The sequence below is a fragment of the Podarcis vaucheri genome (genome assembly GCF_965113315.1).
Source record: "Podarcis vaucheri genome assembly, chromosome: 7".
Lineage (NCBI taxonomy): Eukaryota > Metazoa > Chordata > Lepidosauria > Squamata > Lacertidae > Podarcis > Podarcis vaucheri.
The window spans coordinates 1,071,910-1,098,573 of NC_138765.1; the positions used below are offsets into that span (position 1 = coordinate 1,071,910).

The 26,664-nt window shown below is 51.8% G+C and overlaps 2 protein-coding genes across 4 annotated transcripts in view; one reads left to right on the plus strand and one right to left on the minus strand.

The window, feature by feature from the left end:
• Positions 1 to 2,609: 2,609 nt before the first annotated feature.
• ZC3H4 (zinc finger CCCH-type containing 4) lies at positions 2,610 to 26,608 on the minus strand (the record flags this gene model as incomplete). Of its 3 annotated transcripts, none has more annotated exons than XM_082230956.1 (14): positions 2,610 to 4,927; positions 5,748 to 6,002; positions 6,993 to 7,267; positions 7,512 to 7,870; positions 8,081 to 8,190; positions 8,507 to 8,618; positions 11,123 to 11,236; positions 12,271 to 12,410; positions 12,605 to 12,701; positions 13,816 to 13,958; positions 14,591 to 14,807; positions 15,473 to 15,586; positions 16,554 to 16,770; positions 26,421 to 26,608. In XM_082230956.1, the coding sequence occupies 14 exons, from the start codon at positions 26,606 to 26,608 to the stop codon at positions 3,402 to 3,404; spliced, it is 3,867 nt and encodes a 1,288-aa protein (XP_082087082.1). In that variant the 3' UTR covers positions 2,610 to 3,401. The 3 variants fall into 3 exon arrangements, with proteins under 3 accessions (XP_082087082.1, XP_082087083.1, XP_082087084.1); XM_082230957.1 differs by lacking the exon at positions 26,421 to 26,608 and adding an exon at positions 25,995 to 26,026; XM_082230958.1 differs by lacking the exon at positions 26,421 to 26,608 and adding an exon at positions 19,538 to 19,704.
• The window catches only part of SAE1 (SUMO1 activating enzyme subunit 1), a 30,954-nt gene continuing 24,393 nt past the window's right edge, over positions 20,104 to 26,664 (plus strand). Inside the window, exons 1-2 of the mRNA XM_082231236.1 lie at positions 20,104 to 20,284; positions 25,798 to 25,957. The gene's annotated coding sequence lies outside the window, so the exon portion shown is untranslated. The remainder of the gene's footprint in view (positions 20,285 to 25,797; positions 25,958 to 26,664) is intronic.

Here is a 26,664-nt window from a genome sequence, read left to right on the forward strand (position 1 = left end):
TCCCCAGTGCCTCCGACGGGGATGCTTGAAAAGATCAGATGAATTAACAGAGAATAAGGCTAACCATGACTTCTTCTTCTGGTCATGGCGTCTATGCACTCCCCCCAGTATCAAAGGCAGCATGCCTCTGAATACAAGCCCAAGGAGGAGGCTGGCGCATCAGTGCCCAAAGGATCCTGGACCAGGCAGGCCAGCAGGGGCTGTTCTGATCCTCAGACGAAAGTACGCCAACGTCTGTGATGCTACGCCCTTGACGGAGGCTGCAGACCCAGCCTCCTGGGCTCTACCCAGCAGACTCCTGGGTTTCTACCCTGGCCCCCACAGCAGCAACCTCCAGTTTGCCCGGGGGGGGGGGGTAGTTTTGGCCTAGACAAAAGCCCTCCTTCCTGCTCCACATTCTGCAGCGTCTCTTGGTCTGGCTGGAAGAGGTCCCACTCGCTTCCCTTCTCCAAGTAGCAGCCCCCCCCCCCGCGCAATGACATTGCACAGCGCAGCCCCCCAGCCCTAAACACAAGTGGTTCGGGATGTGTGCTAAGTGGTTGCCACTGTTATCTCAGAGCAGAGGACCGGTGGGCTGGTCACTCAGGAGTAGTTTGGAAAATCCAAGAATGGCAGATGCCAAGCTTGCCAGACAGCCTTGCCACCTTCCTTCCGCAAATGCCATCCTCCCCCTCCCCTGTTACCTTATACCTCACCATCCTGGGACCCCTCCCCTCCCCTCTTCCAAGCATCTCTGGCTGAAAAACTGCAGCCCGGGGGGGGGGGGGCGCCATTTCTGTTACAAAGGGATTCCACACCAGAGCCAAACAACAGCAGCCTTTAAAATCACTGCATCATTTAATGTCAGCAGTACAATGATAGGAGACTTGAGTCTGGATGACATTGTTGGAAGACAAATGTGTGATACAAAAGAAAGTAGAGAGCCATGCAACCAAAGATTCACTGTAAAAATACCGGTACAATATATACAAACCCCATTTCAAATAGTATTTACATTTTATAGCATGTTTATAAAGCTCTGGTAGATGACCAATTTCATCAATTAATTTTTTTGCCATTTGTGTCTATAGAAGTGATTTTACAGTTTTTACAAAAGATCAGTTTTTTTTATACAAATGTCACTGAGCATCTCTATCTAAATAAGCACGCAAGACAGAATACTTCACAAAGAACCTCCCCAGTTAAAGTTACACTCAAAAACTTTACACCGGTTTGAGAGCTATAGCTGCACCAAGGAGCCCTGGAAATGATAGTTTGGGGAGGCTGATGAGAATTTTGTTCTAGTTCACTGTCCCTCCCGCAGGACCTACGGTTGCTAAGTTTGTAGAACGGACAATTGGCTTAACTGTCTTGGCTTTCACCAAGGAAAACTGATTTAAGTTTGGAGTGAGATGGAACACGTCCCTCCTATTCTTAAACCAGTTCCTCCAATACACTGCGGCTTTTATGCTCCCGGGTAAGAGCCAAACCACATCTCCATTAAAGGAATGTGCCTGGAACAGGAGGATTTGCAGCGGCACAGGTCTGGGGGAACGACCAACCTTTCAAGGTGTCCTGATGGCCCTTTTTAAACACTGCCAAGTTCAGCACTCAAAACGTTTCCAGCAACGCAAATGCCTTAAAGCTGTTTCCCCAACCCTAAATACTTTTTTCTCCGAATGAAAGACACCCCACCACTTCTCATACATATATACTACACGGTAGGAAGAGAAGACCTTCTTACAGCTAGTCAGTTTCAGCCAAGACACACTCCGCTCACGGCGTTTACTGGGGATGCTGTGTGCTGAGCACGGTTGCAGGATGCTTCCTATCACCACACTGGGTCGCTAAGACAGACTCCGTCAAAGCAGGGGGGAAGCCTCGGCTGCCTCTTCCTCCTCATTTTCTGGTGCAGAAAGGGCACAAGCACCTCGTCTCTGTCGAGCTGACAGAGCTCATGCTTCTTTCAGAACACTGCAAATAGCCGCGAAATACCCTTGCTGTTGAGAAATACTTTTTCCAGGCCAGCATCCAGTCTCTCTCCTGCCTTCAAGTGCAGATGGACAAGTGAGAAGGAAGACGACAAAGAGCAGCAGCCCCACCGGAAGGAGGCTGCCAAGAGGCGGCAGGCGCTTACAGGATCAGGCCCAACAGCTTTGTGTGCTTTAACACAAAGACGATGAGAGGCAGTAGTACTATGCAGGGCAGGGGGGCTACGAAGCAAGCGCAGGCCGCAAACTCCTCTTCCCTCCGAGAAGAGATTGTGGCTGGGCTTTTTGACTGCGATGAGCTCTCAAGAACAGACGTTGCCATCTCTGGGTCTTGCTCCTGGTCCTCATCAGCTGATTCTGAAGCACCAACGCCAGACATCTGCTCTTCTGATGCTTCCAAAAGGACCGTCCACCTGCAGCAACGTTTCCACTTCTAGAGCCACGTGGAATCTCCAGTTATTCAGTCTGCAGCAGAGCCTCTGCGCCCTGGCCTGCCTGCTCTACGGTTGCCCCCTTCCACCTCCCCAAGACGGCCTGCGAAACTGCCTGCTCTCATAGGAGCTACATAATCTACAGGCCATTTGGGAGCCCTGGCAGTGCCTGCTTATTAAGACAAGTGCAGAAGACAGACAAGTGGAATCAAAGGGATATTAATAATTTAATTTCAATAATACAAATTCTGTTTTGGTAGAAAGCATCACTTTTTTTGAGAGGCCGCCCCAACACCCCAGATGTAGCACCCTGTTCTAGTTCAGCTGGATCTGGATCCAGCAACCTCCAGGAAATGGCAAACAAGTACTTAAAATCCAACACAATTACAAAAATAATCCAACATGGTTATTTCTCCAGGGTAATTTTCACCGCACTAGATTTTTTCTTCTTCTTCTTCTTCTTAAAAAAAGGCTATGATACACTTATTTTGTTACAGCTAAGAAATGAAGATACATATATTCTACAGATCAGCATGGCTGACAGCAGCATCCCTTTACGCAAGAGGAAAGAACCACCTTTCTCTCCCCAGCCTCTCCTCCGCCCCACAGAGAACACCAGAGGAGGAGGAGGAGGAGGAGAAGCAGGAGGGGTTCGGACGTAGCCCACTGTGCAAAGGAAGGCTAAGGGCTGGAGGGATTGCTGGCCCAGGTTTCCAAAGAAGATTTGAAGACAATGAATGATTTCAGGTGAGCCTCAGACAAAGGCCCAGGGCATCAGACAATACTGGCTAGTACTACTTAAGATACTCTGATTACTTGTTTACAATGCAGCTTGGATATTACACACTACAGCACTGAGCAAAACCCAAAGGATGTATATACAAGTTATATGGCTGGGGTGGAGGGGGGTGGATTAATGGAATAAAAGGAAAAGAAGAGAACAAGTTTCGAACACTGCTGCTTCTCTCGGGCACAAGGCTGCAGGGGCAAGTCTTTAATACTACTGGCAGAAGGGGGAGGCTGTGGGGTCAAAGCCTTTAAAAACATCCTTTAAGGAGCCGGCATCCTGCGGGTCCCCCTCCTGCGCAGGGCTGTTTCCAGCAAAGGGGCTGCCTGCCCCGGACTTGGCTGCCTGCTTCACCATGCCATAGACGGGGGGCACCGGAAGGTTGTGGATGCCGGGCTGTGCGGCAGTCTCTGTGGCAGCAGGCGTGGTGGTGGTGGCGGCAGTGGTGGCCGTGGTGCTGGCGGCAGCGGCGGCCTTGGGCCGTGGCCGGTTGTAGCTGTTGTACCTGTCGGTTGACGGTTCTGCGCTGGGCTTCTCCGCTTCCAGCTGGTCCAGGGCCGACCGGCGAACAAACAAGGGCTCCTTCCCTCTGGCGCTGCCTTTGCTATTGCTGCTGCTGCTGCTGCCGTCGGAGCCCTTGCCCGCCGGGCTGCCCTCCCCAGCTGGCTCCGCAGCCTTGCCGCCTGAGCCCGGAGTCCTTGGGTCGTAGAGGCTGATCCCGCTCAGGACGCTGCTCTGGCCGGTGCCTCTGCTCAGCCCTCCCGCCGTCAGCAGCCGGGGGTCGTAGGGAGCGATGCTGGGGGTTGCCTCCGAGGAGGCAGCAGGGCCAGCTGCCGACGTGCTGGTGGCCTCCGTTGGCTTTGAGGGCACCGAGGGCGCTGGCTCAGAAGCCTTTTGCAGCCTGGGGTCCGCAGGGGCTTTGCGCATCCGGGGGTCGCTGGGCTTGTCGCTCGGGGTTGGGCTGCCTGCTGCGTTGACGGTCTTCAATATCCTCGAGAGCAGCTCAAAGTCCGGGAGGCTGGAGCCAGAGCCGGCCGAGGCTTCTGCTGGGGCTGCTGCCCGCTGCCTGGGGTCGGAGAGACCTGTGGAGTTCTGAGGCCGGTTCAGGCGCGGATCCAGACCAGGCAGAGCCTGCAGAGCCGCCGGGACGGGAACAAACTCTTGCTTGGGGACAGGCAGCGGGATGAGGTCCTCGGGGCTCCACAGGACCGTGCGGGCAAAACCGGGCATGACCAGGACAATGTCTTTCTTGATGTGGCTGAACTGCTGCAGCTGACCCCGAGGGTCCCTCAGGGTGTGGTTTGGCAGAGCATCCAGGGGGATCGTGACCGGCTTGTCCCTCAGGGCCCTCTCCCCTTCCTCCTCTTCCGGAACCGGAACGCCCTTCTGCCCAACCGAGGGGCTGGGATGCAGAGAGTCTGCCTTAGGGGCAGAGGGGGGGATGTGCCGCGCCAGCCGGGGATCCGTGGGCCCTGCGTCCCCCGCGCCGGGCGGAGCGGAAGGCTCCACGCCTCGAGAAAGCCTGGGGTCGCGCAGGAGGCGAGGGTCGGCCGGCCGGCCACTTCCCGGGGGCTGGCTTTTCTGGAGGCGAGGGTCGCTCCTGCCCAAGGCGGGGCCAGCGCCACTGGGAGCGTCTTCATGGGGCCGGCTGGAACTCTGCTGCCGCAGAGTCTTCAGGATGGAGCTGACGCTGCTGCTGCCATCGTCCTCGTCGCTGGAGTACCAATTGCCAGTATCACCTGGGGGGGGGGGAGCAGAGAGAGGAGGCAATAGAATGAGTCATGAGGCAAAGCTGGAGTATCACTCCTGGCTATAGGAGTAACCCCCAAATCAGGGATAAGTGACAGATACCTGAAACTGCAAAATGCAAACCTCGCCTGGCCAAAGCGCTTAAGGCAACATTAAATGCAAACTGCCACCCCAAGCAAAAGGTCTGCCTCTCTGTCTGTCTCTGAGACAAGCACCACCCAAGCTTGAGAGGTCAGTTAGGGCTCTGGACTACGCCAGACTCCGTCATGAATGGCAGATGATTGTGTCCTCAGCCTAAATGAAGAGACCTTCTCACCAGCTGCAGCTCAAGAACCCCAGGAGGAGGGGCTCTAAGAGAGGGACGGGCAACCTCTGGCCCCACCCACGGCCCCCTGCTCATCACCTGAAGTCATGTGACAGGGTGGGACGGGGCAAATAAACCTGCAGAAAAAAGCATCAAATTCAAAAAGTCTCAAATTCTGCCACTGGCAAAGAAGGAAGACTCAGAAGGCGGGGGGGGGGGCGACTTAGGTGAGTGCCTGGTTTTTCCTTTGCCAGCTGCAGGTTTGAAGTGGAGTCACCTGACGTCCTATGACAGGAGGTGACTGACAGGTAGGCAGCCTTGCCCAGCTGTGAAAGTGGTCCATGGAGGGAGGGGGTTCTGGGGGTCCACTTCCCAACCTCTTATTTAGGAGGACACCAAGACAGCCAGGCTGCACGACCAGAGCAGCTTGCCCCCCCCCCTCCAAGAACCAGAGTTGCCACTCTGAGCAAGCAAGCCTGGAGTCAGGGGCTGTGGGAGCCACTTGCCTTCCTCGTGCTCCCGATCCGGCTTGTAGCCTTCCGCGTGCCGCCGAGCCCTCTCCTCCTCCTCCTGCTGCTTGTGCTGGATGCGCAGGTACAGAGCCCGCTGCGTGGAGGGCAGGAAGTCGGGGACGCTGGTGGGGGGAGGCTTCTGCAGTCTGGGCATCCCTCCCTCGCAGAAGGGGTCTGGCTCCAGGGAAGGGTCGGGGAAGATGTTTTCCCCAGGCAGCTCGTCCATCTCATCGTAGTTCCCGTAGCCCTCTGTCAGGGGAAGCGCAGGCAAGGAGGCCGTGAGAAACAAGGGCGGGGAGAGCAAGCACAGCCATGCTGGGGACGGAGGAGCCTCCGGGAGCGGCTGCCTCCCAGCAAACTGTGGCCCTGGGGGCACTGGGCCTCTCCAGGCTGCAGGGGCCAAGGGCCCATCGGACTCAATGCTCTAGCGCAGTGTTTCGCAACCTGTGGGTCCCCAGATGTTGTTGGGACTACGACTCCCATCATGCCTAGCTAGCATGACCAGTGGTCGGGGATGATGGGAGCTGTAGTCCAACGGTCTTGTTTTCATACGGAAGCTGCCTTGAGTCCCATAAGGGGAAAAGGTGGGGTGTCTGATGATGATGATAGGCCTACTGCCCACAGCTTCTCTTTAGCCACACTGCTGACGCTCACCTATTTTTAACTGCTTTTTTTAAATGAGTAAACACAGATCATAGAATCCTAGAATCCTAGAGTTGGAAGAGACCACAAGGGCCATCGAGTCCAACCCCCTGCCAAGCAGGAAACACCATCAGAGCACTCCTGACATATGGTTGTCAAGCCTCTGCTTAAAGACCTCCAAAGTAAGAGACTCCACCACACTCCTGGGCAGCAAATTCCACTGTCGAACAGCTCTTACTGTCAGGAAGTTCTTCCTAATGTTTAGGTGGAATCTTCTTTCTTGTAGTTTGGATCCATTGCTCCGTGTCCGCTTCTCTGGAGCAGCAGAAAACAACCTTTCTCCCTCCTCTATGTGACATCCTTTTATATATTGGAACATGGCTATCATATCACCCCTTAACCTCCTCTTCTGCAGGCTAAACATGCCCAGCTCCCTTAGCCGTTCCTCATAAGGCATTGTTTCCAGGCCTTTGACCATTTTGGTTGCCCTCCATGTGACTTATTTTCACATGCTTCCTTTTAAATGCCTGCAATGGTGCTGTTTTGCCCCTGGGCTCCTTTGGAGGAGAGGGAGGGAGGGAGGGAGGGATCAAGTACCTGGGCCTCCCATCAGGTTGGGGTCCATCTCCAAGCCTTCTGGATGCGGGTAGAAGCCGTCATAGAAGTCGGGGGCTGGTGGGCCGGGGGGCATCTCCTCAGGCCCAAAGGGCATCATTGGGGGCCCGGGGCCCATGGGAGGACCAGGGTTCATGCCGGGGCCCATGGGCATGTCGGGACACATGTCTGGGCACATGTCGGGAAGCATGTCGGGGGGCATGTCGGGGGGCATGTCGGGATGCCCAGGGAACATAGGCGGAGACATGCCTGGGTGCCTAGAGGAAAGAACGCAGCCAGGGTCAGAAAACGGCCAGGAGGAAGAGGAGCCTTTTCAGAGGTGGCTCCCTTCAGCATAGGGTGAGGCAGGTCAAGCCAAACCTGCCGCATGTGGCTCCCTCCCAGGCCTGGACCTGAAGCGCTCTGGCTGCCCCCAGGAGGGAGGGGGAGGCCCCAGGCGCACCCCCCTTCCTTGCCCCCACCAGATCCCCATGCGCGCTGGAGGGAAGGTGGCACACGTACCTCACACCCAGCTTCTCCGCCAGCTGGCCGGTGGGCCTCACCACAATCTCAAAGAGGGAGGGGATCTTCTTGTACATGTCCTGCTGCTGCTGGGGCGAGAGCGGCTCGTGCATCGGAGGCGGCATCTGCGGGGGCCCCGGGGGCGGGAGGGGAGGCGGCGGGGGCGGCGGAGCAGGTGGCCCGCCAGGCATGGGCCGGCCGTTGGGCGACGTTGGAGCCGGCGGCCCCGGCGGCCGAGGGGGGGTGGGCAGCAGTCCTACCCCGGGGGGCGGCTTGGGCAAGGGGTTGATGCCTTGCTTCTTCAGCTCCTCCACTTCCTTCTCGTCCTCTGCTCCGGCCTCAGCATCGTCCGCCAGCATCTAAGGGGCAAGCGAAACAAGGCCGTGGGCGAAGAAGGCAGGGGCCGCCTCGGGTGGTCAGGCAGGAGGAGTCTCCCGTTATCCCCACACGCCGATTGCATGGCTCCCGAACCATCCCCGCCCCCCACAACTGCTAACTGGAAGGCACCGCCCTCAGCAAAGGGCTTCCACGACCGGAAGCAAATCTCAGCGGCCCCGCGGCCCACTCACCTTATCCAGAAGCTCCCGCGTCTCGTCTGTGAGAGGTTCGTGGGAGAACATGCAGTCGTCTCCATTGATGCAGTTCCCAGTCGTGTGGAAGAGCTTGCAAGGGAAGTCCCGTGCGAGGCATTAAAGAAAGTAATCAGGCCAAGGGCAAAGGCACAGGAGAACCAACGCACCCCAGGCCAGGCTTCGGCTTGCAGCAGGCCCACCCCCAGACTCAGGGCGCTCACACCAAGGAAGTGGGGCTGATCTCCCTAGAGCAACCCTGGCCCAGCTCAAAAACTTTGATTGAAGCTTAGCCGTTGTCCACAGTATGGAGAGTCAGATTAAACCTCCCCACCTACCCTTTGATATTAGCTTTCCTCTAAAAATGCAGGACTCAGAGGAGGCAAATCTAAGAAACCCCGGCGTGGAAGCAACCAGAAAGGATATCGTGCATGTAGGGACAGTTTTCAGCTCTGGCGCAGTAGCCAGTGATGTAGAACTTGCACAGTTCCCGCTTCTTTGGCAGCTCAATGTCATGGCTGAAGTTGCAGTGTTCGCCCTGCCAGGAAAAAGCAGAAGGTGCAAAGAGCTGACTTTTGCACAGTGTGACACCTGAGCACAAAGGATGTTTAGCAGTTCATCCCTGGAAACACTCTCTCCCCCCCCCATCAACCCCAGAGGTGAGATGAGCCACCTTGCCACACCATCAGACAATGAGGGGAAAAGAAGAACTTCTCCTTTGGAAAGAACAGCAACAGCCATGTACAACCACAAACTCCTTCCCAAGTTACAGGGACAGGCTCAGTCAGCACTCAAGGTCTTTGGGATGGACCCTGTAAGGGCAGGTGATGTTGCGACATCAGCAGTGAACTGCTGGCACAGGAGACCAAAATGGGCAGAGCTGGTGGTACAGCAAGACAGAAGCGGGACTTAGCGGGCACCTAGCGGCGTAACATTATGCCTGCAAAAGAGGTGAAATCTAATATGCTCCAAGTCAATGGAGAGCCCAAGGTGATCTCTTCAGGAACCCATGGCCCTCCAGGCACTGCTGGACTCAAACTCCCACCATCCCTGGCCACCGGCTGTGGTGGACGGGGCTGATGGGAACCAGAGTCCAGCAAATTCTAGAGAGCAACAGATGCCCACTGCTGCCCTCCCTCTGCAACCAGCCACAGATCACCATATGCCTTGTAGACTTCCAGGCACATGCAATGGGGCCACACTGCTCTGCCCTCCTCCCAAGAGAACGTGACTCTGGCGATGGGGAATGGGGCATAATTTAACGCTTTGGCTGCCGATTTTTCTTTTCTTTTATTGCATTTCTACATTTATAGCCACACCGAGATCTTGTGAAGGGCACACAAAATAAACAAACGAAACAGAATAGTGATGAAACAATTATCCCTCCTTCAAGAGGTAGCCACTTGTTTGAGAAAATGTTATTTGAGTAGGTTTGAACAATTTGAGGCAATTAAAATGTTAAAAGTTAAATAAACCTTGTGGAAGGAGGAGTGTTAAGGTATATAGAAGTATACGTATGGTTAATTTGAATATGTTATTATTGAATATGTAATTATTGAATATGTATATTATTGAATATTGTATACCCAATGTATCAGCCACCTGGGGGGGTTTCCACTGTTTGTGTTTTGGTGGTTGGTAAAAAATAAAAAATGTATATATTAAAAAAAAAAACCAAGAGGTAGCCACTGCGTCCTCCACACAGGGCAAGTATGCCCTGGGGCCCCCATCAGCCATGAACCCCAAATGCAGTGAAGGGGAGCACAACAGGCACTTCACCTCATCTGCTGCTCATTCTAGTCAAATGCTCATGTCCCCCTTTCCTGGCAGGATCAGAGCAAAAATGAGGCCACAGGAACCAGAGACAGAGATCCCTAAATGAGATGGAAGCTTCTGTGTCTCCACGATTCAACCACCGGCAGGTGAACCACCAAATGTGGCCATTATGGGCACCACCAACAGGGGAACGGAGCTGAGGCATGAGGGCCACGAGAACAGCTAGCCAGCAACGCACAGAACCGCTTGCTCACTGACCCCTGCTGAGGCACAAGAACTGCTGACTGCTCACCACTCCTGACTTGGCCTCCTATCAGCAATGGGACGGACGGCTCTCCAGCGGATGCAAAAGCAGGCAAGCTTTCTTCCAGCACTGCAATGCAGGCCACAAGCAAGGTGCACAGCGGAGCCAGAAGTCCTCTGGGCTTGTCCCCCCTTATCTTCCCAAGCAGTGGCTCTTCCTACACTGGACACATGCTCTCCAGCCTACTATGGAAGCCTCCGGAAACTGTTAGCCACACACCTGTCTCCAAACCCACCAGCCTCATAAGTACAGAGGCATCTTGGTTCTCAAACACTTCAGTACTCAAACAACTTGGAACCCTAACACTGCAAACCCGGAAGAAAGTGTTCCGGTCTGTGAACTTTTTTCGGAAGCTGAATGTGCTGTTTTGAGTGCCACACTTCCATTTTGAGTGCCACACTTCTGTTTTGAGCGCCACACTTCCATTTTGAGTGCTATGCTGAGGTCTGTCTGTTTTTGCTATTTATATTGCGTTTTTGTGGTTCTTTTTGTTTTGTTTTGTGACTGTGTAGAACCCCATTCAGCTACTGATTGACTGATTGTGTGACTGTAGTACATTATTACTTTGATTTTATGGATCAGTGGTCTCGTTAAGATAGTAAAATTCATGTTAAACTGCTGTTTTAGGGGTTGTTTTTAAAAGTCTGGAACAGGTTGATCCATTTAGCATTACTTTCTATGGGAAAGCACGCCCTGGTTTTGGAACGCGTTGGTTTTGGAACAGACTTCCGGAACGGATTAAGCTTTAGAACCAAGGTACCACTGTACTGTACAAGCCTCTGGTGCAAGTGGACTCTGGTACAAGAAGGCTTCTGCCACAGCAAGTCCATGAGCCTTTAAGGTGCCGCCAGACAGACGCCTTGCAGTTTTTGCTGCCACAGACTCTGATGGCACATGCGCCTGCAGACCTGGTCACCCCATCACCAGGCAGCCAGGAACGAAAGCTGGTCCTCAACACTTACCCAGGTGCATCTTCCCTCCACAAAATATTTGCAGATGACTTTTCCTTTCTTATCTGATTGCTGGTGAGATTTATCGTGGTCGTTCCGCCGATAATTCCCGCCTCCGCCTCCATCCTATGGCAATCACAAGACACTTTATTTACCAATGTTATTCATGCAAAGCCTCCGAAAGTAGCTTACATAATTTTAGAACAAAACACTCTGTAAATATTGCCTGCTGCCACCCAGTCTTGCTGCAACAATTTTGCAGTCACTCAAGGGTTTTTCCCAGCCTGCCTTCTCAGAAGTCTGGCCGCTGCTGCAAATAGCTCCCTTTTTCTGCCCCATCCAGGTTGTGTTACCATTGTTCCTTTAACTCTGAACTTGCAAACTATGCTGCCAACAGTGTCTCTAGGAACATGCAGTGCCTTTGCTATCTTTTTGTATCCTGCTCCTTGTTTGTGAAGGGCAATGTTCTCTTCTCTTACCTTCTTGGACCATTCTCCTGACTTAGCCATATTTCTACCATGCAGCCAAATCTGACACTCTGCAACCCCCTAGCCAGCTCAGGTATTTCATGTGTTCAAGCACACGTTGATCAGTTGTACCAGGTGCGCTTGAGACAACACCTGGTGTATTTGTGTTGCTGTGAGGGGTTCTATACAGGGGGCTGAATAAGAGCAAGACTGGAGAAGCCAGTATAAGTTGCAATTTCAGCTGAATTTGGGGAACCATGGAGCATCTGCTGCACTGAGCTATTGCAATTGCTTTTGTTTGATTTGCTCATTGCAAACAGCTGAAAGTCTGCAAATTCTGATAATACAGTGGAACCTCGATTTTTAAACGTCTCGGAAGTGGAGCAATTTGGAACCAGAACGCAGAAAACCTGGAAGTAATTGCTTCCGTTTTCGAACACGCCTTGGAAGTCATACGGCTTCCAAGGCACATTTCTCTATTTTTTCAATGGATTCTGCCAACCGCTCATTGATCCTCTGTTTTCGAATGTTTCAGAAGTCAAATTGTCTTCCAGAACGGATTATGTTCGAAAACCGAGGTTCCACTGTAAACTTGATTTGCAATGGGGGCTGAGTAATTTTGATTGCAACTGCATCTTGACCAATCAGGCTTTGGCCCCCTGGAAGCAGAAGGGGGTCGGGGAAGTCGCTCACCCCCATGTCGTCATCGTAGTAGTCGTCCTCTTCATTCATGCCCCCTCCTTTGCCCATGCCTCCTCTCCCCCGGCCTCTTCCTCGGCCCATCCCCTTGCCTCCTCGCCCTCGGGAGCCACGGCCTCGGCCACGACCTAAGCCTGGAACAAGTCAAGCAACAACATTTTCTTAAATGGCACCAGATGACACCCCATCACTTCAAGTCCACACAGGCAACTGGATCACATAGTGCCAGTGCAAACAAAAGGGAACTTGAGGCCTGTGAGGGCTCCAGCCTGCCGGCCAGAGGGGTGACTGCAGCCTTGGCCAACCGCAAGAGCCCTGCCCCACCTACCTCTTCCCCTTCCTTCCTTGCTCCTGCGATACTGGTTCAGCTCTTTGGAATAGTCGTCATACTCATCTCCCCCTGCAGGCTCTTCTCCTTCGCAGTACTGGCATTCAGAAAGAGGAGAAATCAGCAAAGTGGGGTTTGGCTCATGAGATGCCACACAAGGAGTATCCAACAATGAAGGAATACAGAGAACAGAATCTAACCAAAACAAACACAGCTGTGTATATAATCCAAGTATAACACGAACTGAATGTCCCGATGGAATTGATATTATGCAATTGGACAAAATAATGTCCATGCAATGTACAGTCGCAATGTACACTGTAATAACACAGGGGTCTGCAACCTTTAAGACAAAAAGAGCCAATTGGACCCGTTTCCGAAGAAAAAAACCTGGGAGCCGCAAAACTCGTCATTATAAAAATAACTTTTTTGTCACTTTTTTATTATTTCTTTGTTTGACCCCTCAGAATTACTCCTCCTCATAGAAATAAACGTTAAATTAACAAGTTACCTTTTTGTGTGTGTGTGTGTGTGTTCTTCACTCCCCTTCAAAACAGTGACCAGCGTACATGCCCCCTTTCAATGCAGTGACCAGCGTACATGCCCCTTACAATGTAGCGGGCGGGCAGGCGGGAAGGTGACGTCGGGACGGTGCGTGACTAACGCACACACCGCCCTCATGCGACGTCACAGCCAGTACAGCGCCCGCCACAGTGGGGAGTGTTGGGGTACACAATGTGCCTCCTCCCCTCGCTAGTATCCTCCCCGGAGCCGCGGCAAAGGTGTAAAAGAGCCACATGGGGCTCCGGAGCCGCAGGTTGCAGACCCCTGTAATAACAGCATGACATGTGTCATGTAGCAATGTGTCTGAACCAACTAGAAGATGACATGCGAAATGAAGACAATACCCAGGCATCTTGTCGGCCAGAGTCCTTCATCTTATCTAGAAGATTCACTACATAGTTGAACTATTGAACTCTCAGTTATATTGAACAGCAATTTGCAAGATTGCATATCTGTTTTTTTCAAGTTCTCTGCCACTGTACACATAGGCCTCAAGGGGATATTATTTTGGGTCATGATACCAATTGCATTGGGACATGCAGTATGTATTATACTTCCACTGTATACAGTTGTGTATGTTTTGATTAGATGCCACACAAGGACGCAGGAAACTGGGCTGGCTGCAAGCGCCAACCGTGCCAGCTCACCTCCATTTCCTCTTCATACATTTCCTCCTCCTCCTCCTCCGGGTGCTCTCCTCTTCCCCTGCCACGGTTGCCTCTGCCCATGCCTCGCCCTCGCATCCCGCCTCTTCCACGACCACGGTACCCTCGGCCTCGGCCACGACCCCCTGTGGACACAAGACAAACAAAGCGGAACCGGATCAGACTCTGGGGCATAAAGAGACGCTGCTTCCCGCTTCCTGCCAAGGCTCCCTGTAAGCAGGAACAGCAGAGCGTTTTGCATCTGTCTATCAGGAACAGCAAAATTCCCATGCAACGGCGCACAGTCCTGCCTCCATGATTCTGTGGGCCAGAGGACACAACACACCCGGGGGGGGGGGGAATATGTTGCCTTGCCTTTCTATGACTAAGATCTCAAGGGAAAGGAAAGCAGCCATGTTGTGGCAAGGGACCTCAGTCCCAGGGGAGGATGCTGCGTAACCAAGGAGCTGATGCACCTTCGGTACCAAAGTCAATCTGACTCAAAACATGCAGCTGGCCTCAAGGGAGCCCAACAGGCAGAGACAGTTCAACTCCTCCCTGATGACAAAAAGCAGGCAGGAACGCAACCCTGATGCCAATTGTTTTCTGAATTTGAACCCAGAACAAAAATCTGCACTGAGCCTAAGGTGCCTTTTAAAAAGGCAAGTTTAATCCCTTTGAATGCTGACTAACTTTCACACTGGGCGTCACTTTTGTACTGGGGAGCCAACACTTCCCCAGCATCTGGAATGAGGGCTGAGCACAGGCCGGTGTGTACCTCTCCCCCTGTGTGACCCCTCCTTGGCCCTCCGGTATTGGTTCAGCTCCTTCGCGAAGTCATCATAGTCCTCTTTGCCCATGTCCTCGTCATCCTCTCCCTCGTAGTCACAATAGCCCTCGTTCTCATACTCCTCGTACGTGGGGTAGCTCTTGCTTTCCATTTTGGAATATCCCTTTTTGGGGGCGCTGTGAGATGACGAATACTGCTGGTGAGACTGGAAGTGAACGCACACAGAGTTATTACCAGGCATAACAAGATGATCACCATCACCCATCATCTCAAGGAGATGTACAATGAAAACAGCAAATGCACTGAAAACAGAGTGCCATAGGCACTCCTGGCAAAGACCCATTCAGCCATCTGGGAAAGCTGCCCGTCTCTCGGCAGAAATGCTGCTCCACACCGCAGGGGCAGCCACACCAAAAACCCTGCCCTGAGTTCCTGTGGAGGAGGGCTGCTGAGATCCTGGGGACTTGCAGGAGAAACTCTCCCGTAGGCCGTGGGAATAAGGCGGTCTCTCACATAACCTGGTCCTCAGGTGTGTAGGGTCTGGAGGTACAAATGGGCTCCTTATGCATCTTCTAAACCAGCCTCTCCAGAGGGCCATCCCTGATCACTGGCCATGCTGGCTGAGGCTGAACTGTAGTCCAAAAAGGACGGAGGGCACCACATTGGGGGAGGCTCTCCTCCAAACCCCCTTTCCGGGAGCAGGCATTCCCCAGCTGCCCCCTTTCCCCTCTGGCACACAGGCCTCCACTGCCACCTGCCAGTGTTCTGCCACAAATCCCGCTGGCCCCTGCTGCGTGGGAGCCTTTGCCTAACCGCAGGGTGGGACTGAGACCCCAGCCCGATTCCCGGTTAACTTCCAAATGCACTTACGGAGGAGGAGTAGAGAGGGCTGTACTCCCTGTACTTCCGGTGCCCCTTCTCGCCAGGGCTGAAGTCGGAGTCCTCACTGTAGTCTGAGAAATCGTCACTTGAAGAGGCATGGCGCTGCAAAGGAGGGCAAGGCTGTTACCGGCTGCTCCCCAGGTCGTGCTCTTTTTTCCCACCCAGCTCTGCCTACTGCTTAAAAGGAGCTTTAATGTTTTCAGCACAGACTTCTCTACACAGGCGGGAATTCCAACTATTTATGAAGCAGCAGTCACTACGTCAGGCTGTAACAGCCAACAGAAGACAAGGGCAGCAGGGACACCCCATCGGCACAACAGAGAGACAAGCAACTTTTTGTGCCTCCTCTCCGTTAACTTTTTCATGCCAGCTGGCCATTAGATTGCTTATTTCCTCCTCCCTCCCAACCCCTTTATCTTTTGTGTTGTGTCTTTTTAGATTATAAACCTGATAGGCCAATGGCCCTCCTTGGTTTTTAGGGATTTGAAAGCTCTGGCTAATGGGTAGCAGTTGAAAATGGATAGATGATAGATAGATAGATAGATAGATAGATAGATAGATAGATGGATGGAAAATAGCTGGAAAATACTGCTTGCCTGGAGCAAGCAGGCAGTTTTCAAAGGCATCAAATGCAACTTGAAATTGGGCTTCCAGCACATGCACTCTAGTTTACATGATTTTTCAGATACTTTAGTATTTCTACATGCAAGTCTAACTGTTTTTGGTTCCTCGTATCATCTGTTCACCTTAGAAGCAGTTGCTTTTAATCAAGAGCGATCTCTTCTAGCCTCCAAACATTTCTGCCACCTTTGATTCTAGTTCATCACTGATCACTTCTCATCTCCTTCATGCAGTTGTGTGGCCCCCACCCCTTTGAAGACCAGCATGCCATTGGCACAGCAGGCTCTGGGCCCACCAAGACCCTTGTTAAGAAATGCAGGAGACAGTCTGTGCTTGGCACCCCCTTTACGTCCCCAGCTCTCCGACCCCAGACCAGGGCAAACATCCAAGGAAAGGTTGAGGAGGGGTCTGAAACTGACGTCCTTGACGCTTGCCTGGCCTCACCCACCTTGTGCTTAGATTTCCTTTTCTTTTTGGACCTCCGCTTCTCCTTCTCGCGCTCTTTCCGACGCTTCCTTTTCCTCCGGTGAGTCTTCTCTTCATCCGAGTCACTGTGATGCTTCTCGCTCTTGTCCTTCCGACTCTTCTCTCGGGACTCTGAAGCTTCATGCGGCTCCTCGCCCCCGTCATCTTCCAGCTCCCCTTCTTCCAGCTCCCCATCCTCCCTGTAAAGACACACAGCCAGAATCATTTGGCTGGAAGGAGCAAGGCAGCTGACAGAGGGGAGTTTCAAAGCAGGAAACTGTGCTAAACAGCATGTCGCTTGCCTGTCAAAGGTCCCAGGCCTGATCATTGGGAAAGAACGAACCAGTCCTGCTTCCTCCCAGAACAGGTCCTTATTCTGCAGAGCATGTGCAAAAATGAATGCAGCTCCAGCCCTAAGACGATATTCCGGGAGAGGACAGAAACACACACATGCACACACACACACCAGCAAAAGCAACCCTCAAGTGGCTGGCTACGTATCTGACTACGCAAACACATTTGTGACTGGAAACCTCAAAGTTAAACAAAAGCAAGAGACATGGCTATTACAACTGTTTGGTATCTACACAGAAATGAAGTGTTGCCTTTTTACACTGCCACCGCAAGGTCACCCATTTACTCCTCCCCAGCCCAAGAATACAGCAAAGTGGCAACGCAAGAAGAGCTGAGAAAGCCCAAAGCTGAGCCTGAAGCTGAAGTGCCACCTTCTTCCCGTCCTAAGACAAAAGTCACTACAACTTCCATCCCCAATCCAAAGCCACAGAACCATTTGCTGAGGAACCCTGCACTCTTCTGCAAGGCTGAAAGGATAAATAACGCAAGTCCCCAAAACTGCTCAAAGGAGTTCATGCAGGACATGGTTTCATTTCATAAATTAAGTGTTTACTAAAAAAGGTTTGCCATTTTTATCACCTCCATAATACAGCTAGGAGGGTGACGATAATGGGCTGACCCAGGGCGGCCTGGCGGCGAGACCCAGTGTGAGCTGAGAACCAAGGATTCAGCTGATACGTCATGCTCACCATCCCTCTGCCACAACAGCTTATAAGCTTTCCTTACATGCGACCAAATTCCTGAGTGGGAATCTTATTTCTAAAGCGAAACCAACATCTCCTGAATATCTGCTTGAGCCCTTCAACAGCCATTGAAAGGGGCTCTTCTCCTACTTGGAATGACACACAGGCTTTTATTTTATTTTGTCTTGGCTGCCTACTGCGGTTTGTGCAGAGGCACCAGCAGTGGGGAAAGGTCAGCGGGTGCTCTGAAGACCACCACTCCAAGCACCACCACCACTAGGGCAGAAGCCCTGCAGGCACCAGGCCAGCCAGTCACTACGAAAGCAAAACTTCTAGGCTGGCACTCTCCAGGCCACAAACGGTTTAGCTGCTTCCGTCAGTATCCGTGAGCCAAGTACAACAGTGAGGCCCAAGGACATACAGCAAATTTTAGACCAAGATACAAAGCTGGCAATGGGGCCAGCTTCCCATATGACATTTTTAATGGACGTAATCTTCATTTAAGAAAAGAAGCCCATATCAGTGTAGACCGTCAGATGTGGAAATTGCAACCATGCCCACTTTTCTGCTGGAAGGCTGGACTCACAAACTTCACACGCACTTAAAACTAGAATACTCACTACATTTTGACTCAAAATGTATTTCAAATAAAGAACCACATCAATTTGCCTGTCTTATGCTAGTCCATGTTCTGTGCTTGTAAACTGAAGGCAATAGGTAAAGGATGTGGTTTATCTGACTTCCAGGGCTAAGAAACAGCAGGCACTCAAGGAAGCGATGTGTTTCACGAAAGGAAGAGCTGCCGGGGGAGACAAGCTCACATCCTTTCTGGCGTGAGCCCGCATTACTTGCAAGGAGCTACTGGTGCTACCTGAGTACAGCAAACAGGATTGTTCTCCTGATCTCAGGGGGTGGAAGAGAGGGAATAAAAAAATAGGCTTGGGTGAGGGTTGCCTGCTCCTCGGGTATATCCATGCCTCACCTCAGTGAAGCCCTCTCTTCCTCCACCTCACACTAAAAGTCTGCTGCTAGTCAAATTGCCTCTGCAGCACATATGGTGGAAGCCAGGCTGCTGCCGCTGCTACAAGAACTATTGACTTTCTCCCCAGAGCCTGCCAGCCAGCTGACACGGCCCTGCCCACAACTCAGCCCCCCGGCTGTCCTCACTCGGGTGCCGCCTCCTCCTCTCTGTAAGCAGGACACAGTGACGCGGTGCTGACCGTAGTGCGTGGCCAGCCAGGGCAGTGCCAGGACAGTGCCACCACCTCCAGGGTGAGTGTTTGCATCTCAGACAGGGAACAGTTTAAAGCTGGCAGCAACCTTCAGAATTATTTGCGGCTCTTCCACAACTGGAAGCATGTGCAATAGGGGCTTCCAAGACCTAAACAGAGCCAAATCTGGCACTGCAATTTACTAGTTATAACTGTTCCAACTCTCAAAATAACTTAGAAGAAAAACGGCACCCAACACCTCACATCCCTCCAAATGAATGCTTGGGAGAGAGGGGGTTTGGGGGGGGCACAGAAGGGAAGCCGCAGCCTTTTTAGGGCAGCTGGACTTCATCTCTGCCACCCACTTTCCAATGGCAGCACTGATCCCTTCACCTAAACCTCTTCCACCTGGGCATAAATACACAGCTTTCGCCTTGACCATGCTTAGTCTGGCAATAGAGAACGCCTTGAGGGCTTCAGCATGCAAGATACATGTGCAATCCCATGCATATTTACCCAGAAGTAAGTCCTACTGTGTTTAATGGGGCTTACTCCCTAGTAAGTGTGGTTAGGATTGTAGCCTTATTCTGGCAGTCAAAATGATCTAAAACTTGGTGGCTTTATGCTGTGTGAAAAGCTGTTAATCAGCAACTCTGAGTACAGTAATTATTACTAAAAGCTACAGGGCTCTGTCAACTTCATAGGAGAGCTTGCCATACGTGTTCACTGTGGCTATAGGGCAAAGCAGCGTGGTGGCCATGTGGCTATAGGGCTTTCAGAGAATCAAGTTGGCACTGGGGGAAACGCTAGCCTTGTGACAGGCCCACCACAGCTCTTGGGGACTTTCCTCGGGAGCCAGTCCCTTTGCTACCTCTGCAGCAGAATGCTGAGCTGCATGAAAAGCATTACATCACAGTCGCCCTGTGTGACCTCACAGATCACGTGACCGGAGCCTGCTGCAGGAGAAAACAGACCCTCCCAAGGCCTGGATCAGAACAGCACAGAAGCTTCTCCGGGCGCTCGTGCTTCTGCAGGTGTTTGGTGCCAACAGTACAAAACCCAGGCACAGCAAAGGCACTGCGCTTGAAAGATCACATCTGCCAGAGAAAGGATACCAGGCTGAGGAAAGAAGCCCTGGCAGGAGAAGGCTGTGCAATGGCAGAGATCAGCACGACCTCTCAGAGGTCAAGAGAAGGAGCTGGCTTCAACAGGCCCACGGGGGGGGGGGCGCATGGGGGGCTCCTCCAGGCATATATATACAGGGAGATGCCTGGCACGGAACGGAAAAGTGGGAGTGGGAGCAGGTGCCGAAGGAGGGCAGCAGGCGATGAGCGTGAAGAAAAGACCGGGGGGAAACCAAAGGAAAGCCACTGAGCCTGACATGTAACTTTGAATGAAACATGACAGGGATCCAGCGCACAGACGTAAAGAGAGAAGCCACACTGTCAAGGCAATGAGGCAGAAAGGTAATTTTAGGAGAATATTCTAAGTTGATTAAGGGACAGAAACACTGCAGGACAGAAGGGCCTCAGAGCAAGTGGTATGTGGTTTTGCTTTACCGGACAGTTTACGGAAATATCAAGCTCTTATTTAATTACTGCAACCGAAATATGTCAGTTCTCTCTATGAGAATAGTTTCTGCCTTCTTACTTTGTGTCTGAAACTTAATAGATATAATAGTAAGACCTTCTCTGGCCAAAAATCAAGGCCAGTGTCTCTGCTGCCCCCTGGTGGTGGGAAATGGGAAAGCCACGGAAAAACCACCTTGGTCTCTAAACTTTGGATTGAAGAAACACAATATTAAAATGAAATAGGGTTGATATCGTTCCCCTGACCTGCATACCAGTGTTAAGACACTCAGCTATATGAGCCGATTGCCAAATGGCACCTTGAACCTAGGTTATGGTTGCCACAATGGTAGGTCTAGGCACGCCCCTCCAATTGAGCTTGTTGTTATTATTTCATTTCATTTCTATACCACTTTATAATCTAAAGAAAAAATAGCAAAGCAGTTTACAACACATTAAAATCAAATAAAACAATTGAGAATGAAACATATTCAAGCTTCAAGAAAAATATTTCAGATCCTTTTCTAAGTGACGTTTTGCCTGCCCTATATTTATTTATATAGCTGTCCCATAACATAAGGACTGTAGGAAGCCAGTGTGGTACAGGACCTGGGAGATCAGGGTTCAAATCCCCACTCAGTCATGAAGCTCACTGGGTGACCTATGGGCAGCCACAGCCTCCACCTCCTTCACAGGGCCGCTGAAGGATTAACCGTGTCCTCTTTGGAGAAAAAGGTGGGATATAAATGCAATAAATAAGCTCTTCTGCTGACCTGCTTAAGAAAGCTGGAGGGGCCAGCCAGACGGAGATGTCAGTCGCCCATCTGGCAGCCAGAGATCTCCACGTGGTCACAGTTGGACCCGTGCCTGTCGCAAAAAGCGCCTGGATAATTTCTAGCACTACTGCTTACCTAGGAGGCTGCTGAAACCTAGGGCTGTGCTCAACTTTGCTCATGCTCACTATAGGCCCACTGAAACCAGCAAGGTAACAGGTCTGTTAATGAGGACCCAACATCAGCCATAACCACAATGGGTGTAACTTGGGTTCGTTAATTTGGAAGGATCTACTGTTGAGTAGAACTTAGCTGCAATTATGGAAGCCTTCTACAACATCAGCTAAAATCTGTGCCGGCTGCAGGTCCACACCAAAGGCCTGAGATTTCACACACTGGAGCAGAAGGTGGTGTTGGAGGGAACACCAAACTGTAATTACCCAGTGAATGATTCCTGTGAGAGCAAAACTGGGGAGGAGCTGGGGTGCTGTGAACTATGAATTCAGAAAAGCCAGGATGTTTCCTGGAGTGAGGAACTCCACAACAACAAAAAACTCTTGGCCAATGACATTTTAAGGAAATCTAACCAGCCACGGGGAACTCTAGTCAGCAGGTGGAACGCGAGTCCCTGCCCACTAGAGTATAAATGCACTTTCTACAGCAGGCAAAATGCCATTCTCTGGCATTATTGTACAAAACCTTAATGCATCTTATGAACATCTCCCTTCTACCAAGCGAAACCAGTGGTCTCTCTCTCTCTGTATGGCCCACACTGACTAGCAACAGCTCTCTGGGGTTTCAGACCGGGGCTGCTCCCAGCCCTGCTCAGAGAGGCAGGTGGGGATGGAAACCATGACCTTTCTTCACCCAAAGTATGAACTCGGAATGCCGGGGAAATGCTATGAAGGAGCTCACTAAGAAATCTGGAATAAGGCAAACGCTTGGAGCTCAGCTCTCCCGAAATGAAAAGGGACCTGTCATCGGTGTGACAACGCACACGCCTTGGGGTGGGAGTCGGCCCTATGGGACTTGGCAGGAGTGGGACCAGCCCCTAAGTACACGCTCGTCATCTAGGGCATGACCCTGCAGGAGTGGGAGTTCCTTTTCTGGTTTAGCAGCATACACTGCAGGGTGGAGACACCGGAAACCTTCGTGGAGGATTTCCTAACCCCAGTTCCTTAAAGCTAGAGATAACTGTATTTTCAAAGGCGATCAAGACAAACTACGTCTTTAATTCAGGCAGGCAGCTAACTTGGACCTCTCTGAAAAACCCGCCCTCCAGCTAGGGGCTGGGGAGAGATGAGACTTAGACATTTTGGAATTATTTCGATGGCCTCAACCTGCCCAAAAGCACGGCTTTCTGCACCTTTCAAAACAAGAGCCTGCAGCAGAACCAGGTGCTATGGACTGATGAGCCAAACGAAGCTCAAGGGCAGAGCACAGAGGAGAATGGAACCCGCAGAGCTGGCTATTAAAAGGTCCCTTCGTCAAGAGAGGCCGCCATGGAAGAATGTAGGACACCTTCTTCCGAAGGAATAGGCCACCTTTTGCTCCTACTACCAAAACTGCTTTCAAGGTTCCCTGGGCAAAAAAAAATCAGAAGACAGTAAAAAAATCACCACCACTAACTACTCTGCAAGTCACTCTTGGTTGCATTAAGCGCTATATGCACCTGCCAAATATTTACCGTATTTTTTGCTCTATAAGACTCACTTTTTCCCTCCTAAAAAGTAAGGGGAAATGTGTGTGCGTCTTATGGAGCGAATGCAGGCTGCGCAGCTATCCCAGAAGCCAGAACAGCAAGAGGGATTGCTGCTTTCACTGCGCAGCGATCCCTCTTGCTGTTCTGGCTTCTGGGATTCAGAATATTTTTTTTCTTGTTTTCCTCCTCCAAAAACTAGGTGCGTCTTGTGGTCTGGTGCGTCTTATAGAGCGAAAAATACGGTAATTTAAAAGGTCATTTCACAAAGAAGTTAATATGCAATCTAGCTCTGTAATGGAAATTAGCCACGTTTCCTCCCCCATCTTCCTTGCTGGTCACACTGTTGACTCACGGCTTTCTAAGCTGACGTCATTCACCCAAGAATGCCCACGAGTTTCCACAGGGGGCAGCCTCCTACGTTGCCAACAATGGGAGAGAAGCAGAAATTCAGCAGGTGTCCTCAGGTGAGACTCAGTGGCAGGAGAAGAAACTCTTATCTGCAAAAGTTCTCCCTTTCCATCCAACTACTAAAGGCACAAGAACACTTCCCTTAAAAATATGTTGACTGTAACCAGCATAAAATGCTGATACAGAGTTTGCATTTTAATCCCTTCCCACAAAACGGCAAGAGGATCAGCGCCTAGGACTTCGTACTTTCCAAGTGTGCACATCCTTATTCTGTCTTTCTCCCTCTGACTCCCAGCCTAATTTTGTCAATAGGAAGAATGTAAAAATCCAGCAGATCTTACAAAGCACTGCCAGACCTGCCTCAACAATGGCTTATTGTTGGCAGTGCTGAAATAATGCACTTAACTCAGAAGTGCCACGTAAATTCTTACGAATTGAGGAATATAAAGTCACAGCAGTGAGATAATAGAATCTGTGTTCAAAGTTGAAGCAGGTCTCTTGACCTGGTAGCACAACTCTTGGTAGCACATCAGGCCAAGCCTGGGCTGCCTCATTCAGCCACCTCAAACTCCCTGAACACACACTCAGGCTGCCCAGGACATGGTCAGCAGGCGCAGGTTCAGCCCATCTCAGAGCTTGCAGCTAGATCAGTCACAAGTAGAAATAAAATGGCTCAAGCTTTTAATTGGCGGAAAGGTGGGCTTTTGTAACAGTTAATGGCCGAATTTGTGCTTTAAGGTCCCTGCCAGAGCTACCAACATACAGATAAACCACCTAACGTATTTTGACCACCAGAGCTGGGCCAGTGATGGAGAAAGGAACCCTTTTCTCCTGTTAGTTTGACTAGGAAATTTCAACCGGACTAACAGCAGTGGTACCTCTGCCACCAATGTCGCTGAGTGAATAGAGCCAAACCACGCAGCAAGAGCCGGGGCACAAAGAGAAAAGGGGTGTGTGACTGCAGCACTAGCAGCCGATGAATCTGACCAGAGAGGGGTGGGTCTAGGGACATATCCCAGGCCTTGCCTGCTTGAGGTGGTCAGGGCAGAAAGGGGCGGGAGAGACCATTTTGCAGTGCCAGGTACAGGTAGTTGAGGCCTAATGGTTCAGGGTCCTCAGCGCTTTGCACCCAAAGCTGCCAACACCCCTTTCCCCAAACAACCTCCTTTTCAGGCCTTTGCTGGCAGTAGCTTTCTGCCTAATAACAACTACTTATTATTATTATTATTATTATTATTATTATTATTAATAATATTCCGCCCATCTGGTTTCCCCAGGCACTCTGGGCAGCTCCCAACAAAATATTAAAAACACAATAAAAGATGAACCATTAAAAACTGTTCTGAACAGGGCTGCTTTCAGAAAGTCCTATAATTGTTTATCTGCTTGACGTGATGGGAGGGCGCCACTACCAAGAAGACCCTCTGCCTGGCTCACTGTAGCTTCACACCTTGAAGGGAACTTGGAGCTGGACCCCCGTGTCCCGGCTGGACGATGGAGATGGAGGCACTCCTTCAGGGAGATCTTCTACCCCCTCTCCTCCAATGAAGGTTGGGGAAGAGGCAGCCTATCTACCAGCCCACCCGCCAATCAGAATAAGGGAGCTTAGCACTGCACGCTAAGGTGATTTTTTAAAAAAATCTCTAAACTTAACACTTCACTATGAAATTTGCCTTTAAACTATCATTTGCTGCCCAGAGTGTCTGGGCAACTCAGTCAGATGGTCAGGGTACAAGTAATAAATTGCTACTGTTATAATTATTGTCACCCCAAGCAGAAATTGCATACGGTTCTTTAGTGGACAACTTAGTAGTTTCCTTGTTTTGTAGATGTTTTCTGGCACATGCGCACAAAAGTAAATTTTTTTTGGTAGTTCAGGAAAGCACAGGCCAATGCTATTTTGCATAAGCGAGTGTGTGGCCCTCGTAGACCGTTTCCCGTTTCATCAGAATAAGCAGGACAAAACACTGCACTCGCCATGGGACCAAGTGTACGGCCTTGTTTCACATGAAGAACAGGAGCGGTGGGATTTGGAAAGCGCTGGGTTATGGGATAAGGAGTCTAATGTACACAACACAGAGTTACTGTCATTTGGATTCACTTGTCTTGTGTGAGGTACAAACATGAACTTTGCACAGAACATGTAGTTAACAAAAGGACGATGGAAACAGGAAGAAAGGGGTTGCTAATAAGGTGCTTACACTGTACATGGGTCTTGCTTACCAAATGAGGGAGAGGGTGGAAGTGTTTGATGACTTTGGGGACACTGTGATTTGTTACACTTTGGAACTGCTTATCCTTTTTGGAAACAACTTTGCAAAGCTGCACTAAGTGCAGCGTGTGTCCACTTTCCAGACAGCCGGGTGAAGAGGGAGTCTGCAGACACAGCGCCTGGGTGGAGCTCCATAGCCCTTGGCTGGGGGGGAGGCGGGCGAGGGGGCAGCCCCTCACCCTGCAAAGCTTACAGCAGGGCTTGAGCTATTTTTTAAAAAATACAGTAATCCGAAACATCTCCTTTTTCTTTTCAGGATGGTGTGTGCTTTTGTGAGTACTTTCCTAAGTTAGCGTCACATACGGAAGGGGCACCAGCCAGCCCAACAGAAGGGGACACCGTTCTGCTGGTTTCCTTAAACGAAATGCTTACTGACTTCTGGCCTTTTGTTTGTGGCGGGGAAAGAAAGGAACAAGGTACAAATTGAATTATTCAATAAAAGAGATTACTTACCAACCCAACCCCCGCATCACATGAAAGAGAGAACTCCACAGGGAGGGAGGAAGAGGAGGAGGGAGAGGGGGGGAGGCGCGCGCCCCGTGGGCGAGCATACACACGTGCGCGCGCGCGCGCCAAGGTAGACCCACGGCGACCCTGCGCTGCCCACCTGCCCTCCAGGGAGGGGGGGGGAGGGAAGGATGGAGGAGGAGGATCCCCCCCCCCGCCTGTCACCCTGTCGCCTCGTGGCGGGGCGTCCCAAGGCCCACCAAGGCCGCCGGGCCCGCTGCTCCTGCTCTTCCTCCTGGCCCCCCCCGCCATGCCGGGATGTGGGGGGGGGCCCTGCGCTGCCCCCCCCCGCCTGGCTGCCCGCCCCCTCCCCCGCTCGTGCCCCTCCGCCCCCCCCCCGCTAGAAGAGAGAGAGAGAGGCGGGTACTGGACCTTTCGTCCGGGCCGGGCCCGTGGTGGTGTTGTTGGAGCGGCCGGGCGCTGGCGCCGCCGAGGCCCAGGCTGCTGGCGTGGTGGTGGCTGTGGAGGAGGGAGGCGGCGGCGGCGGCGGCCGGCGAGGGGGAAGGGGGCCTGGCGTGGGGGCTGCTGGGCGGGGGCACCGCGGGGCTCTCCACGGCCATGGGGGGCGGCCGGGGCTCGGGCGGGCGGGGCGGCGCCAGCGGGCGAGGGAGCCAGC